At 38.8% G+C, this 18,514-nt stretch overlaps 1 protein-coding gene across 1 annotated transcript in view; it reads right to left on the bottom strand.

Annotated features, from left to right (window-relative positions):
• ADAMTSL3 (ADAMTS like 3) overlaps positions 1-18,514 on the bottom strand; it is a 563,622-nt gene that overhangs the window by 160,544 nt on the left and 384,564 nt on the right. Inside the window, exons 10-14 of the mRNA XM_036737163.1 lie at positions 17,391-17,502; positions 9,304-9,442; positions 7,998-8,048; positions 3,614-3,818; positions 1,710-1,857 (exon numbers count right to left, since the gene is read on the bottom strand). Coding sequence (XP_036593058.1) covers positions 1,710-1,857; positions 3,614-3,818; positions 7,998-8,048; positions 9,304-9,442; positions 17,391-17,502 — 655 coding nt within the window. The remainder of the gene's footprint in view (positions 1-1,709; positions 1,858-3,613; positions 3,819-7,997; positions 8,049-9,303; positions 9,443-17,390; positions 17,503-18,514) is intronic.

The following is an 18,514-nucleotide window of genomic DNA, read 5'->3' as shown; positions in this document are numbered from 1 at the left end:
TAAAAATTGGTTTAATTATTACAAATATATAACTATCTTTAAGGAAGGAGTTCTGTCATATGCTCCTTTTTTGTCCTCTACAGGATATACGCTACAGAATCAGAGATTACAAAATCAAAGAATCAATAAATCAACATATGAAAATATACTCCTCTTATTAAAATGAACTCATTTTTCCTAAATGAGAAAATCATATACATATATATGTATATGTATTTTTCAAGACTGCATCTCAGTTGACATTGCTATTACATTTATTTTAGTATATTAAAAATACCAAGGCTGCAGAGAACTTGGATTCTTCAGTACAAAAGTTGATGAATACTGATGAATTCTCATTGAATGACAAAATCAAAATCTAATCCAGGGGTAGGAACCTGAAGCTTCAAGGCCACATGTGACCCTTTGACTCAGAGGCCACACTTGAGGACCTGGAGGGCTATATGTGACCTTAAGGCTGCAGGTTCCCTACCCCTGATTAATCTGAACTAGCCCTACAAGCACTTATAGAGCACTTACTCTGTGTGAGACACTGTACTGAGGATGTAAGTGCTGAGGATATAAAGTACTGAGGATATAAAGACCAAATAAAACAGGTCCTGTCCACAAGCTTATGTTCTTCTGGAGGATACAATATATAAGCTTGTAAAACTATCCATGATTAACTGAGGAGGTAGAACACTAACAACTTGGGGTATCATAGAAGGCTTCTTGAAGGAGGCAGACCATGAGCTAAGCCTTGACAGAGGCTAGAGATTCTAAGGGGCTGAGGTGAGGATGTAGTGCATCCCAGACATGCATGAACGCATGAAGGCCAGGTATGGAATGTCCTGTTCAACAAACAACAAACTGGCAAGTTTGGCTAGAATTTTGTATGTGAAAAACAGTGCCAATCAAGCCTGCAAATGGAGGCTGGAGCTAATAGAAAAGGGTTTTAAATGCCAAGCTGAGGAGCATATATCATGTCCTAGAGGCAACAGAAATAATTAAAAGCCCCTAAGCAGGAGAATCACATGGCCAGATTTATGCTCTAGGAAGATCATTCTGGTAACTGTGGAAGACAGATCAGAGGGAGGAAAGAGAGACTGGATGCCAGGAGCCCAATGAGAAGGCTCCTCTGCAATAGTCCAGGGAAGACTGAGGAAGTCCTAAACTAGAACAGTAGTCACACAGCAAGCTGTGGAGGAAGAAGATATAAGAGGGAACAACTGACTGAATATAGGAGAAGAAAGTGTCCAGGATGCTTGGGAGATTGTGAACTTAGCTAAGTGAGTAGAAGGGCAGTAGGGCCATCGATGGAAATAGGTGACCTAGGAAAAAGAGAGCCTTTTCAGGGAAAGATGCTGAATTCTTTTTTGGCATATGGATTGTGAGATGTCTGTGAAGTATCCATTTGTAGATGTCAAATAAGCACTGGTGATATAGAACTGGGGCTCAAGAGAGAGAGTTTTGGGGTGGATACAGAGATCTGGGAGTCATCTACATAAGAGATTTATAACTGAACTCCTAGAAACTTATGAGATCAACAAGGGTGGATATGGAGAAAAAATGGAAGAAAGTCCAGGACAGAATCTTGAGAAACATCTATGCAAAGGGTGCAAGGCACGGATGATTTTTATTATCCATGATACCCTGGAAGAGAACCAAAAGTATCTTCATGCAGGACTTAAGAAGTTTAGAGAATTATAATAAAAAAGAAAAAAAATTACCTTTTGGTTTATAACACGGGACTGGAATGATACATTCCTCTTTGATGTGTAACTTGAGTTGTGGATTGCAGCCCCCAACATGTTGTCCATTATGGTTGATACAAAGGACAACTCGATATCTTAACCCTCGACCGCATGTCACTGTGCACTTTAAAAAAGAAAAGAAAGGTTACACAAAAAAACAGTAATTTGTAACTTATGAGAGAGAATCGATATCCCTTTAGAATATCCCTGGCAGTGATTAATCTTTGTCTTTTGAAAAAGGATGTGATTTTTTTTTTGGAAATAGCCAAAAGTCAATCAAGGACAAATAGGTCAGTTATTGGCTATTATAATTTTGGATCAAAAACAAAGGGTGTCTGTGAAGTAATAAGAGGGGCTTTCTTGTAAATTGGCTCTGAAGGTAATTCTCAAGAGGGTTTTAAAAATATCTGGAGTAAGAACATCCACCATGAAAACAATTAAGTCCAAACATATTCATGCACAGCCTCTAAGGTGTGTTCTTTGAAGGATGACTGTCACATGATTATGTAAATTCTGATGTTTATTTTAAAGTGAATTTTAGAGTCATACCTTACATTTAGTAAATCCTCTAGAATAATAATAACTAATATTATCAATCATTTACTAAAAAAATAGCAAATCAAGATAGAAGGCAAGTCCTTGTATTTTATAAGGAATTATGATGGTCAATACTTTTTTTGGTAAAAAAAAATCTGCCTGGATCAGACTTAACCATTTTTATATATGATACATATTATCTCATTCAAGAAGACACTAAGATATTTAGTAAATTAATATAGTAATTCACTATACAAATACCTAACATAACACAATGAGATATAGGATCTATATTCCACTATGTATTATACAATAAAAATTAAATATAAAATTATTTAAGAATTGTGAGAGTAAGACTAAGGCCCATAGGACATTTTAAAAAATAATGTTCTTCAATTTCTGCTAATCCTAGTAGAGCTTCAACTTTCCATGGACTCTCCAAAGATTCTGCCAGTGGATATATAAAATTCATTTCAAAGAGGGATTTAATTAATTAAGCTATTTTGTCGACTCATAAGGTCATTTAGAGTCCAAATTTCTCATTTTATACAAAAGGAGAGTAAGGCTGGGCTTGAGAGAGAGAGAGAGAGAGAGAGAGAGAGAGAGAGAGAGAGATGTGTGTTCAAAGTTACAAAACGTAGAAAATAAAGAATTGGGATTTGAACCCAAATCCCCTGACTCTAAATATGGCATTCTGCGACTGCACCATCTATCCCAGATTCATTCTTTTCTGTTTATTCCCACTTCTTCCTCCATGGTTCAGGCTTTCAAGGCCTCATACCCGAAGTATTGCAATAATTCATCTTGTACAGCAGTACCGGATTTATCTTATAGGAATATTACTTCTATATCTTTGCTCCAATAATGGAGAACCTGTTATACCTTCCTGCTGAATATTCAAATATCTACAGTCTGATTCTATCTTATCTGTCCAGTTTTGTTGTTTATTATTTGAAAGTCCATACTTCTCCTCTAACTGATTTATTCCCTTTATCCCAAAAATGTCAGGCTTGTTCCCACAGTCATACTTCTGTTTATCCTATATCTCCTGCCAATAATATCTTCATGTTTCTAAATCCTTCCCAGGTGCCAAGGCATAGCCCTTGTTTCCTCATGCTTAAACTCTGGTCATTCCCAAACCCTACACAACACTTACTGTCTGTACCACCCACATTTTGGCACTCAACAGTATCTTGGATTTCAGTTGTTTTTTTGCCTCTTGAAGTACATTGTAAGTTACATGGGAGCAGTAGACCATGGCTTGATGCTACTTTCATAATCCCCTTGTTATAGAGCCAAAAAAACTGGATATCGGGAGGAAAAGGAATGCCGTGCAATCTTACCTGAGACCACTCCATGGCAATCCATTTGGGACAATCAAAGAGGTTGCAAGTTTGCATCACTTTGGGCTTGGGGGCATACATGCATTTCCATTCTTCTACTTGTAATATTTCTCCGTGCATGGACTCCTCTACACAAACAAAGCTCCGCCTCTGGATCCCTCCACCACAGGACACCGAGCATGCTGTCCAAGGATTATGTTCCCAGCTCGGGAGCAAAAACAATTTAAAAAGAAGATGTTACTTTTTTTAAACATCTCAAGAGTGTAGTTTCATACTTGAGGCCATCACAACTAATATTAAAGATCAGAGAAACATATTCCAAGTGGCCTCTTCACTTATTCCCAAGCATATGATGAAATGGAAAGATGCATAAATCAGCTTGCTAAAGCCTCTTAAGCCAACTTCGAATGACCACGAGACTGATGCAACTTGTTTCAAAACATGTTCTGGTTTATAAGTAATAGGATATTCTTAAGACCTGTAAGTGCTGCCTAACCCATTCTAATCAACTCCAAGCATGTCCAGAGTTAAATTAAAATTATCTAACCACAAAAAGTGTATCTTGTCTTTTTGTAGGCTCTTTGTTCAACATTTTTTGTAGGAAAAATAGAAGGTTTAATGAATTTTATAGATCGAGTCATAGAAAACTTCACTGAAGTTCCTGGGACACTAAGAAGTTAAGTGACTCGACCAGGGTCAAAGAGTCAGTACGCATCGGAAGCAGGACTTTTCCTGTCCCTAAGGCTTGTGGTCTATCCACTATAACACATCACTTTCCATGAATTCATATGTATGTAATATATACATACACACAAATACAGACATAAACACACATTATACACACACACACACATACACACACACATATATGTGTGTGTAGGTATGTCTATTTCTTAAACATTTCTTCCTTTCCCTTTTTCTTTAAACTCTTGCCCAATTACTCCAGGAAAATATTTCTCCTCCAGCTCCCTCTACTGAATCTATTTCTTGTCACTGTTGCTGTTTTTATTCAATCATTTCAGTCATGTCCAACTCTTTACAACTCCACTTAAGGTACTCTTGGCAAAGATACTGGAGTGGCGTACCATTTCTTTCTCCAGCTCATTTTACAGATGAGGAAACGGATGCCAACACTGTTAAGCGATTTGCCCAGGGTCACACAGCTGGTAAGTGTCTGAGGCCAAATTTGAATTCAGGTCCTCCTGACTTCAGGACCAGTGCTGTATCCACCATACCAACTAGATACCTGATTGCATCTATAAGCACCCCCCCATCAGTGCTGATAAGTGCAATATAGTATTAACAACGCGCTAGCATCAATATTCATGAAAATGATATCACTATTAATGAAAATGAAAAAAATTGAAAAGTCTTTATGGAGCAGCTACTATATTTGAAGTAGTGTACTAGTCATCCTCAGTAGAATCAAGAAATTATTCTTCCTCTCATACACCAATCCATATGCCCACTTCTCATTCACTTTATCTATTTATTTTGCTTTGAAACAGAAACTGTGTTGCAAGCAGAGACCTAATATAGGCTAACTCTTTAACTGTAGAAGGGACCTTAGGAAGCACTGAACCTGACCCTTTTACTTTATGGACAAGGAAAGTGAGGCCCAGGAGATAGTGATTTGACCACGGTTAGTGGCACAGCTGAGATCTGAGCCTAAGCCCCCCGATTTCATGAAGATCCATCTAGTGCTCTAAGTGGAACGCACATGATTCCTCTATCACAAAGCAATCACCTCCTGACTCTTAGTTGTATACTTTCAGTCTCAAAAGGAGATCACAAATTCGATTTCAAACCATCACTGAGATGTGTTAGGATTTCATCTATGAGGGAAATCTGGCTCTCAGAGAGTATACTTTCTTGGAAAGGAACAAAATACACTAAAAGGAAGGGGTACAAAGGGAGAAAAGCATCACATATTAAGACTGTAACCTGCCTTTTGGGCCCACCCACCCACCCACAAAGCGAGGTCCTACCGAATGGGTGGTGTTCTTAAGATTCCTTAAGCTCTTGTGGTTTTGGACTTGGTCTAAGAAAAACTACCCAGAGTGTTCTTTTCTATCTCTCCTTGCTACTCTGGGTCTTAGGTGGTGTGAAGATATGGTAAACATCTAAGAGTCAGACATAAGAGGGAATGGTGGAGGCACAACCAGGAGACGACTGGCATGTTGGTAGAGGTTACCTGACTGCATTGCTTCTGTCTGCTTCTTCAAATATAAGGTCTGAGGCACTCTGGGAAGTCTCTCCCAGGCAAAATCTAAGCCATTGGAATTTGGGGAAAACTGATTAATTGCCTGGCCAGAAGAAGGTAGTTTCTTGGCTTTCCTCCCCACTCCATGGCCATGCCTTTGAAAGAGGGGATGAAAGAATAGAAGAAGGCATGCCCACGTGAGAAAATTCAAGAGCAAAGGGATGATCTGAGCTCGGGAGAAAAGATATGCAAAGGAAAATGGAAGTAACATTGTCACAATAGTATTAGGCAAAGTAGGTAGCGCAGCGGACAGTGATTCTATTACCGTGCCTCTGGGAAAGTCATTTAACCCCTCATTCTCAGGGTCTTCATCTAAATAGCAAGGCTAATACTAGCAACCTACCTCAAGGGTTACTGTAAGGATCCAGTGAGATAACATATGTAAAGCACTTTCCAAACCTTAAAATGCTATCTATCTAGAGGCTCATCAACTATTCAGTGCCACAACCTGGCACAAAGGTATAATATAACAGTGACAAGAAAACGCAGTTATCTGCACTCAGCTGGCACACTCCTTCTGCCAGCGCAATGATTCGGCTTACTTAAACGAAAATTTTATCCTTTAAAAGGCAAAGAAGATAGGAGTGAATTACTATCCTCTGTCGTATTCTCATCCTAAAGGAAGAACTGGTTGCTGGGATAAAAATAATGGGAACTTAATGGGAATGTGACTTTTCTGTCTTAGAGTTTATAACTAAAGGGACGGAAAGGGAAAGAGAATAAGCGTTTTGTTGTTGCTGCTGCTGTTCATTCATTTTCCAATTGTGTCTGACTCCTCGGGACCCCATTTGGGGTTTGTGCGGCAGAGATAATACAGCGATTCTCCATTTCCTTCTCCAACTCATTTTACCAAGAGACAAACAGGGTTAAGTGACTCGCCCAAGGTCACACAGCTTGTAAGTGTCTGAGGCCAGATTTGAACTCAGGAAGATGAGTCTTCCCGACTTTGAGCCTGGTACTCTATCCACTGCACCACCTAGCTGTCTAATAATTACTTATTATGTGCCAGCCTCTGCTGATGATTTTTACAAAGAGGACTTCATCCGGTCCTCACAATCACACTGGGAGGTAGGTACTATGACTATTGCCACTTCATAGTTGAGGAAACTAAGGCAGACGAAAGTTAAGTGGCTTGCCCAGGATCACAGAGTTGGTAAGTGTCTGAGGCTGCATCTGAACTCAGATCTTTGTGATTCCACATCCCTTGCTTTATGCACTGTGCCACTTAGTAGTGGCCTTAAGAAGGAAAGAAATGCCAGGTATAATCAGATACGTACCCTAAGTTTTGAGAGAGCAGATTTCCAAGATTTGGGAGAAAAGATAAATTGGATCCTATGCTCGAAAATTCTAAAGGAGAAGTCAGCCTATAAAAGATGGGAGCGCTCAAAAATAAAATTCTGAAGACACAAAAAAGAAACAATTCCAAGGAAAAAATGAAAGTAGAAGCTATTGAATGGACCAATGCGGATGCAGGAGGAGCTCTTCTACCAACTCCAATTTTAAAAAGGTGTGCAAAAGATGGAAGCAGTGAAGATACTGCTGAGTCAGGCATGACTCAGAAACAACTAAACAACTACAATAACAACAAAGGATAAATTCAAAAGTGAAGCATCGACTAATACAAGCAGTGTCAGGAGTGCTAAAATGTAAAATGAGCTGGGGAGATCAGGATTTTTGAATTAATGTCCTGGCTTCCCTTAATACTAGAGCATGATTATTTCTTTCTCAAACCTTACATAGTATTTTATTTGTACTTAGCATATACAGACTTTTAGCATTCTATTTGAAATCAGATTCATATGTGTCATGTTCCCCATTAGTCTGTAAGTTAAAAAGGGCTGAGGTCATGTCTTAATCTTTGTATATCTTCTGGCATCTCACACAGTAATCTGCACAGAGAAAGTGCTTTTTTATAAACGTCCAGTGAATTTAATCAATATCAGTGTCTGATTTATTGGTGAAGATATGTTTAAGCTACATGAGAACATCTGAATGAGTGGCAAACCTGATCCCAACAACCACCTATATTAGGTACTGGTCACGTTTTGTTCAGTGCCCAACAAGCTACTTGTGTTTAATGAAAATAAACAATAAATAAAATTAAGAGTAATCAGAACTCACCGAGGAAGAGGCTGGAAGTGGTCATAGGGCATTATCTCTTTAAATCCATCACTATGAATAATATAATTAGCACAATGTTATTTTATCTTTTAGATGACTGATACATTTGACATCATGACATTTTCAGGTAGCACAAACCTCCCAAGAGAAGCCCCCCTTTTTCCAATGACAGCTCAGTGTGACATACTCCTATTTCCCAAGTGTTCTGCCAACTTCATCTCTTTAATCTTCTGTGGTTTTCTCTTGCTTTTTCTCCATTTCAGAAACATCCCTGACACAAACTACCATCTAACCTCATTTCGAATATGAGAATGTATTTCACAGAACCCCGGGCAAGTTAGATGATGAAAAATACAAATTATCCTCCATGACCAAAAGGTGGTGTGTTTGGCCTCTGGCAGGCAAAACGGGCTCTCCTCTAGAGAAAATTTTAGTCATGTCACGTGCCTGCTACTATAGGTTACTCTGGTAAAATACACAACCATTATAGCACACTCTCCTATTAATTGGGTCTTTAGTTCAGGTATTTGTGCTCAGTAAAGGTCATGGTTAATGGTGATGTCCAACGGGGATTAAAGGAAATGGACAGTTTAGCTATAGGAAATGAAATCCACCGAGAATGTTTCCTTTTCCACTTGCCTATAACTCTCCCTCCGCCAGCTGGCATATTTATGTGAGGTTCTGGGACTTGATATTGTGATGTTATTTTAAGATACTGTAATGTTGCCAGGAAACCGCTTCAAGCAGTCCAAAAGTAAGCTGGTTCTAAATTGTGCAACATTATAGTTTCTGCAGGGCTTCTCTACACTCCGGCATTAACACTTGGTAGTTCTTTGCACAAATTTACAATTCATACCACATTTAATATGATTACTTTTCAAGCCACGACACGCTAATAAGTGACCCACTTTCACAGTCTGTGACTGGCAGAAGGATAAATTAAGTTGGAAACTCGGGAGGAAGAAATCCTTGATACCATATATGGCACCTCACGGAGCAGAGGCATCTGGCCAGGTTTCATGTGTTCATGAGTTTTAATAGCCACATCAAAAGTAGATGCAGACCATGATTAGGAGATGAGGAGGTTATCCTGACCTGCCATGTAGACATTTAAGTTCCCTTACTAAAGGCCAAGGAGATAGATAGACCTAAATTGCAAATATAACAACGCCAAACATCAGCGTTTCTTCTTCCAAAGGCAAGAATCAAGAAAGAAGCTGGCTCAAGGATAAATGAACAATCGGTATCAGCTAACACTGGTTTGTTTGTTCCTCAACAAGTAACAACGCAAGCAACGCACACAAACCTTGAAGGGCAAGGATCCATGCTACACTCCTTCAGTTTTGGCTTCGGCTTCGTGTTCTCAGGGTAGTAATGACAATAGTGGTCAGGAACAACACGTTTCAGGCGAACATCCACACATTCAGCAGAGTTGAGTTGATACCCTTGTAGGAAAAAATAAAAGTACACGAATGGTATCACTTTTGTAGATGTGGAGCTAAAAGGGGTCTCAGAAGTCATCTTTGCTAGGGCTGGTTTGAGTTGTCAAAAAAGTTCCTTTATACTCCCCTTCCCAATGCCATTCTTCTACCCAGACTCTGTAGATAACAATAACAATATTTCTATGGCAATTTAAGGTTTGCAAAGTGCTTTACAAAGATTATCTCATTTAAGCCCCAAACCAACTCTATGAGGGAGCTACCAGCTGTGTCACTATCCTGTTTGTGTGTTTGCTTCTAAATAGATGGGGAAATGGAGGCTGACAGGTTAAGTGATATCTCCACATTCTCAGTCTTTGTGTATCGGAGGTATATTTGAACCTGGTGTCTTTCAAGTAGAATACCCTATCCATTAGGGCCATGCTGCCTTTCATTCTCATCATTTTACCTTGCAAGTCTGTAACTGAAAAATTACAATAGAGTGCCCAACGGGGGGTGTAAATATATTGGCAGTATGCTATTGGAGATTCAGTATCCTAAAAAGAGGAAATAATTTGCAAACTAACTAATTATATGAGAAAAGCAAATGCCTGGAAGGTATAATCCAAACAGAGGAGAGCAAATGAAGAAAAAGAAGAAAAGTGGTACTTTTATTTCTGGGAAGGTTTGGCCCAGTTTGCCTCCAACTACACAAGTGCTGTGTTGCTAAACATTTTTTCAAAGTAATTTTTCATGAACATCATCAATTATTCAGCCCCTTTTCTTCCAAAAAGGCCCCAAACCCAAACATATCTAATTGGTCTAAAATTCTATTTAAAGGATTGATTACTGAGAGTGAATTTGATTTTATAAACCACTGGGCTGCTTTCTTGGCAAAGAGAGGAAAGGCATTCATGAGCAATGGCTTGGATGTAAACTGAGTGGAGAAGGATGCACTGGTATGCATTATAAAAAACAAGGTAGAAACCACAAGAATGAAAATCCAAATGGAGTCAATAAAATATGACTGTGGTACTAGTGCCAGTATCTACTGAAAGGACTAAAATATCAGATATCGATGGCAACCTCTGCCCATTTCCTTGGCTCATCAAGAGCATCCCCACATTGATTTTTGGATGGCAGGAATAATAAAATTGAGTTAAATGGTTCTGGCACCTCAGAGGCAAATAAGCTAACTTTCTTAATCATCCAAGGGACCCAGAAAAATGCCATTTGTACGAATCATGTAAACTAGAGAACAAGAACAATCATACTTGGTTTTTTTTTTTCAGAAACAAAACAAAACAACAAAGCACTAAATGAGTTTATGGTCTTTCAGGAAAGAAAGTACCTTTGTTCTAAAGGGAAACACAAATAAGAAAATGAGAAAGGGAGCACACGTATGTTTATGAAGTGGCATGGAGGTTGGAGGAAAGAAATTGTCTTTGCTTTTTCTCATTAATTATAAAGAGTTTTAGGAGTTAAATAGCTAATATATATGTTTATATTATATGCATATATACATATATACATGCACCCACATATGTGTGTATATGTGTATGTGTGTGTATGTATATGTGTATGTGTATATATATGTATATTTGTGTGTGTGTGTGTATATATATATATATATATATATATATATATATATATATATATGTGAAATCTATTTGTTGACCCTCCCATATATAGTTAAAGTAAGGATCGAAGAATAATGGAAAGAGCACTGCACTGGGGAGTCAGAAGACCTGGATCTAAGCCCCAGGTTTAGCACTCACTAGCCATATGGAGATGGACAACTCGTGCAGTCTTCCAAAGCCAGAGCTTCTCTATCTATCGAATGGGGACGTTCCTACTTGAGCTGGATCCCTTATCAGATTGTTGTGAAGGCAGCAGTCAGAGGCAGTGTTACACAGTAGCTAGGGTGCTAGACTTGGCGTCAGGAATATCTAGTTTGGTATTCTAGATTATTATTATTATTAGCTTCTGACACTAGTCACTACTTCACTGACTGTCAGTATTCTTATTTGTGAAACAGGGTTAGCAAGAGTACTTATCTGACTGGACTGTTATAAGGATCAAATGAGACAAGGTCAATCAAGCATTTATTAAGCACCTACTCTGTGCTAAGCACAGAGTGGGAAAAGGAAAATAAAAGACAATGTCTACTCTTGAGGAGTTCACAGTCTAGTGCAATAAGGTTTTTTTAATAAAACTTTAAGCACCATATGAATGTGAGAAATAGTATGATGAAATGCAAAGCCACACATAGACATATAAGCTATTACATTATAGTATTAAAATCTTGCTACTAATACAAATATGGAAGGGATTAAAGATGAAATCCTTCTACCAAAAAAGGAAAAACAAATGTTCCCTAAGCTGTACAGAGAGTAGCCCACAATCCCCTTCTATTAACATAACAATCTCATAACCTTTAGCACATCTGATGACTAGCTTCTGCAGCAAGAGCCCTAGAGGATGCTCATGCTCCTTTCTAAGATTTCAGTAATGTTTGCTGACTTTTTATGACTTAACAAGTAAATTTAGGAACCGTCTTTGGAATCAAACTAATAGTAATTAGCCAAATCCCACTTCTAAGTGCAACTCTCAAATGTGAAAGTTACTATTGATTTACTGTATCTTACCTGGCATAGGTCCTGTGTAAGGGCAAGCAAAGTGGGACTTTTTGCTGTTTTTTCTTTTGGAGTTCTAGTTCTCAGCACTAAGGCAATCAAGTGCCTTTGATTGAGTCTTGCCTTTGATTGAATCAAGAATCTTTGATGACCTGCTTAAGTCATAAGAAAGCCTAAGTCACATGAGTTTGAGTCACATGGTTGTGATGCCCTCTGACCCTGAAGAAGTGTATATATACTCAGAAGTTAGCGTTTTGCTTTGGGGGCTCACTCATTGGAAGAATGTTCTTGGGACTTGGCCAGACGAGACCCTGGGTAGCCATTAAGGAGCCTCCACCTCCAGCTTTGAAAATCCAGATGTTGGTGCTTCTCTCTCTGGTAACTATGTATGTATTGCTATGGACAAACAGAAGCCCTGTCTGCTGATTTGTGTTATTTGCTCTGTTTATATAATTTCTGCTTGTAATTTCTGTTTGTGCTTTCTCTGAAGTTCAGGGTGCTGACTTTTTCCCCTGAACTAAGTGAATGATATATGTATGTTCAATTAAAGTGATACTGTAAACCCCTTAAAGTTGCTTTTCTTAGAAAAGCAGATCAAAGAACCTGTGCTAGTAGCCCTCCTGTGTGCTGATGTTATTGGCCTTATACCTCCACAGCAGCTGCAAGTAGCATTTTTGTTACGTCCTGCCATATAATAAATAAGTGCTTAAAAATCCTTCTTGATTGACTGACCTAACAGGGTCTTAGTGCATATTCATGCAATGAATGGGAAGAGAAGTTTTCCTGCTAGAAAAGAATGATAAATACACATACACACACATTCCACAGTGAGGCAATGTAGCATGGTACATCTGCAGCAGACAGTTCCTAGGTTCAAATCCTAGCCCCTGACCCTTAGCTATATGGCCTTGAGTAAATTATCTCACCTTTCTAGGCCTTAATTCCCTCACCTATAAAAGAGACTATGCTTGTTGATACCTAAAGCCTCTTTCAGCTCTAGAGCCAGTGATTCCTTTGTTTTCAAAGGATATGATCATCTCCTTTGCTTAACTTTGATCATGGATCATGGTACTTTGAGAAGATTTATGCTGAGGTTCTGTTATGTGCAAAGCTTGGACACGCAAATCTGTAGGTATGATTAATTTATGCAAACAATTCCTTTATGGCAGGCCAGTGAGTCACACCCAAGTACATCTGGTAACTTGTCCTGGGCGCAGAGAAGAATGCCAGGAGCCTGGACGGACCTGAGGGGATTAGGTCAGTTATGCATCTGCTGACTATGTATCAGCATTTACGAGAAAGCATAAAGTTCTGAGTATTAATTTCAGGGAAGAGATTTGGCCCTGAGAATTTCTGAATCACAGAACTAGCAGGGAATCTGTGGACTCATCTGATCCAGCCTCCAAGCAGCATGCTGTCTAAAACAGTCCAGACAGAGGTCTATATTTTAAAGACCTCCCCTTGCAGTATGCTTGGGAGTCCATAGTTTAAAAAAAAAACCTAAAGGTAATTTTTTGCCCCACAAACAAATATTCATACCTTAGGTCATTGTATTTGTATCCTCAGAACCTAACACAATGCTGGCACACAGTAGGTCCTTAATCAATGTTTCTTGATTGGCTGACCATATATTTATAACTAATTAGAAGTCATCTTATTCAACCTCCTCATTTTAGGTATGAGGTAACAGGCCCACAGGTTACATGTCCTGTCAAGCTTCCCACAGGCTAGCAGCAGAGATGCGGTCCAAACCCAGGTCCCTGGATTTCAAATCCAGCGCTATGCTGTGATATGAGCAAGTGATTCTCAAACTCAGGAAGACAGAAAAGATGGAGGTGGATGTTTCCTATGTAGGCTAGAATGACAACAGTAACACCAATAACTGAATTTATATTGCCTTTATAAGGCACTTTTGTAAGGCACTTCACCTGCACGACCTCATTTGGCCCTCACAATGACCCTGTGAGCAGGGTACTATTCTCTCTATCTTACAGATGAAGAAACTGATACTGACGGGTTAAGCAACTTGTCCAGGGTCACCCAGCTTATAAGTGTCTGAGGCGAGATTCAAACTCGGATGTTTCTGATTCCAGCTGAAGGGCCATACCCCACTGAACCAGAATTTTAGGACTGGAATGGTCCCTAGTACCATTTGGCCCAATCCTTTTAACTTAGGGAATTGAGGCCCAGAGAGAAAGTCATTAGCCCAGGATTTCATGCAGTGAGTCAGCTGCAGAGTCAAGTCCAGAAGCTAGGTATCCTGAATTAATCCAAAGCTAGCAAGCTGCACTGCACATAGCCAGTTGATAAAAAGGTCCTACTAACTGCAGAAATGCAGTGAATGAAGCCTTGGAATAGACCCTGATCAAACCTCCCAAACCAGTAAAGGAGCCCAGGCTACTTTAAAACTACAGAGCAGGCCTTGATCTGTGTTGACAGTGAGGGTTTCTTCGCTGAAACTTCTCTATACCAATGTACAGTTCCAGTCAGGGGGACTGGGGTGGAGGAGCTCAGGTACAACTATATTAGTTCCCCCTCCCCAGGGTGTCTGCATTTTGAAAGGAGATATTTGACAAGGGTAAAGTCTTAACCCAAGGTAATTTAAGTCCAACGGTGGAATGTTAAACACTATATATGTGTGTGAGAGGGTTTGTTTGTTTGTTTGTTTGATAAAACGGGTATAGTGGCCAGCTTTTGAGAATTGAAAGAATACTGTGAGGCCTCTAGGTGGCAGATCTGGAATCCGGAAGACCTGAGTTCAAATTCTATCTTAGATGCTCACTAGCTATATGATCCTGGGTGACCTCACTCAGTGTCAGTTTCCTCATCCATGAAATGGAGATAATACTGTCACCTACCTCCCAAGGTTACTGTGAGTATCAAATGAGATAACCTATATACAGCACTTTCCTAACCAAAAAGCTCTATATTAAAAACTTGCTATTACAGTCTCATACTTACAGTAGCAGTTGATAATAAAAATAATAATAGCTAAAATTTGTATAGTACTTACTACGTGCCAAGCACTGCACTAAGCACTTTACGTTATCATCTCATTTGATCTGCACAACAGCCCTGGGAGGTAGGTGCTACTGTTATTCTACAGGTGAGCAACTGAAGCAAACTGGGGCTAAAAGACCTGCCCAGGGTCAAACAGCTATTAAGTGTCTGAGCCAGACTGAAACTCAGGTCTTCCTGAATCCAGACCTATCTATCCGCTGTACCACCTGGTTGCTGCTCCTGGATCCAACTTTAAAGTTTACTGGTAGCCCAAATAAGCTTAGTGGGCATAAGTACTCCTACCAGAAAGGTAGAAGGCAGGTGTGAGCTTTATGCTCTGCTTCTATCACTAAGTCCCATCTTTGATCTGATTTGAACAAATGACGATTTTGCATGTCATGGGTAGATAAATGCTTAGCAACTGGCCTTCACCAGGCCTGAATGGACTATATATGTGTGTGTAGGGCAGGGGAAGCTAATGGATTTTAAATTAAGGTAGACAAAGTGAGCTGGAATCACACACACACACACACACACACACACACACACACACACAAGATAACTCCCCATTCACTCTAGCTGTCTATCTGCACAGATCCTTGCTCCCTTTCTTTGACATAATTAGCCTGCATCAAGGACCTTCTTCCCTCCCTCCTCATGACCCTATCAAGAAAAAATAAAGACTATCTCCTAAGCCTACCTGTTAGGTCTTAGGGAAAGGTAAAAGAAGTCATCTAGACAATTCAAAAAAAATGTTCCCTAAAGAATTATTCTAAGAATGAAATCATGGTCCCCATTTTGAAATTAGATTCACGCTATTTCTCTTGCTTCTAAATTGCATTTCAGAATGAATATTCTTTTGCCTGAATTGTTCCAGTCATTGATTGCTTCACTCTTCTTTCAGCCTTTTGTTATGAAGAAAAGTCTTTTTGGTTCAAGAGAAATATATTTCACTCAACCTAAAGAGTATAAATTCACTAGTTGGTTGAAGAAAACTTACAAAGTATAGCACGGACCATTAAACTACAGAATACAAGGTTAACTTAAGAGCTTTGGAAAATTTATTTTAAGGCACCTCAGCGTGATGGGGATGGTGAATATACTCTCCACATGATCGGGATGGTGAGTATTACACCATGGGCAGTTAGAATGGAATAAACTCTAAAAGGAGATCCAAGAGCTTATTAGACAGGCCCCAAAGCAAGAATTTGGAGGGCTTAGCTGGAAATTATACTAATGTAATTTAAAATGCCAGACAGAGAAATATGAAGTGGAGGGTAGAGGGAGTGGAGAGCGATGGAAATGCTTTCAAGACAAACTCAAATCTCTTCAAGAGGCAGATAAATGAAAGCTATCTTCTAATAAGCACAAACATGGAGGCCGCATGGTCTAGTAGAAAGAGCACTGGCCTTGATAAGACCTAGGTTTAAATATGACCTCTGACACGATCCACATGAGCATAGGCAAGTCACTAACATTTTGTCAGGCTCAGTTTCCTCATGTATAAAAATGGGGATCATAATACTCATGCAGATCGAATGAGATAAATGAAGTAAAACATTCTGTAACTATGAAGTACTTTAGCAATGCTGGCTATTATTTTCTAATTAGAAGGATTTGTCCAAGGAGACAGCATGGTCTATCTGAGAGAACACTGGCGGATAAGGTGGGGGTGGGGAGAGGGCATTAGGACATCTGCTGCTTTGCCTAACTCATCCATTAACTTGTTAGCCTTGAGAAAGCCTCTTACTTTCTCTGCTTTTCTATGGGGAACGTGGAGATATGAACTCATGCCTTACTGAGACGTTATAGAGGAAAAGAGTAATCACGTGCATGAAAGGATCCCAAGCTCTCAGTAAAAAAAAATTTCTTTCTCAATCTAAGCTTTAATTTCATTTTCAAGAGTTAGAAAAAAACCCATAGTATATCTATAGTGATGAGAGTAAGAAATGATACAATTACAAATTAGGAATTTTGGCATCATGGTCTTAGAGTCAGAAGACCTGGGTGTGAATACAGCTGCTAACTACTAGTTCTATGATTTCTCATGAGTCACCTAACCTTTGTGATCCTTCATTTTCTCAAACAGAAATGGGGATGCTAATATATATATCATCTACCTCACACAGTTGTTTTAAAGCTCAGATGAATCAATAACCATGAGGGTAGCTCATAGCTGTGAAGGCATCTCATGTAAGTTGTATTAATTTCTAATTGTATTAATTTTTACTAAATTTATATTTCTCACATTCATATTTATTTCATTGTATTAATTTTTAATTCACCATTTTAGACATGCAAACTGGCCATTTCTAATTCACGGGTGAATGTGTGCTCACCTCCTCCACATGTTACAGTGCAGGGAAAGAAGTCAGTTTGTCTCCACTGATGACTGATAGGTTGGTAGAAGAAGAACTGGACCACGCTGTCTCTGGAGGTGGTATACCTGGTCTAAAGAAATGTTCATTACAACACATTTGCATACTTATGTCAATACTCTCCCAATGTTTCAATATATAAGTGATATGCATCAGTACTTTATGCGAACCACATACTCATAGATAAGAAATTATAGTACACAGAAACAAACAACGCAATGAGCAGTCATTAATCATGAACTGTCATTTTCAAAGTATTATCAGCTCAGGAATACTTAAAAGAACACAACTTTCATATATCACTTACAGAATTTCCAGATCACTAGGAGTGATTGTGCTGGGAAAAGAAAACTACTATGGACACATAAACAATTTCTCAACCATATTACTATCATCTTGGAGATAATTTTTTACAAACTATAATTTCTAGACAATTCAGTCTACTTTGGATTAAATTACCTGGATAATTTAGAAGAAACATGAGTTTTGGTGACAAATTATCCAGCTCAACCATATTCATTCATTGAACAAATTAAGAACATAACTGCTAACTATATTTCAATGAAAAGATGAATCATTTCCACTCTACTTCACTGAAAATTACTATTTACTACCTGCTATATTCAAGCACAAGAGACATTAAGTAGTTAAGTGCAACAGGGACATACACATTTAATTAAACACTTTAAAGTACCTACTGTGTATGACATGCTGAGTGCTGGTGAGATGAAACATACCTGGTCCCTACCCTCAAGGAGTTTATAATCCAGGAAGGAAGAGATGTGTGTGTGTGTGTGCGTGTGTACGTGTGTGTGTGTGTGTATATATGTATATATATATATATACACATACATACACACACATATATATATACATATATATATCTTATACACATGTGTGTATGTGTATATATACATATATATGCATATATATATATATGAATAGTTATACAAATTTGAATGTGGTAACAAGGTTGGTAAGTGTACATGGTAGGGGACAATTGAGAGCATCTGCCAGTCTCTTTTTTTGCCAGCCTCTATTCAGTCTCTTTATAAAATCCCAATTATTCTGCATATGAGGCTACA

The sequence above is a fragment of the Trichosurus vulpecula genome, chromosome 8 (genome assembly GCF_011100635.1).
Source record: "Trichosurus vulpecula isolate mTriVul1 chromosome 8, mTriVul1.pri, whole genome shotgun sequence".
NCBI classification, from domain to species: Eukaryota; Metazoa; Chordata; class Mammalia; order Diprotodontia; family Phalangeridae; genus Trichosurus; species Trichosurus vulpecula.
This window is presented reverse-complemented; position numbering and strand designations above follow the sequence as displayed.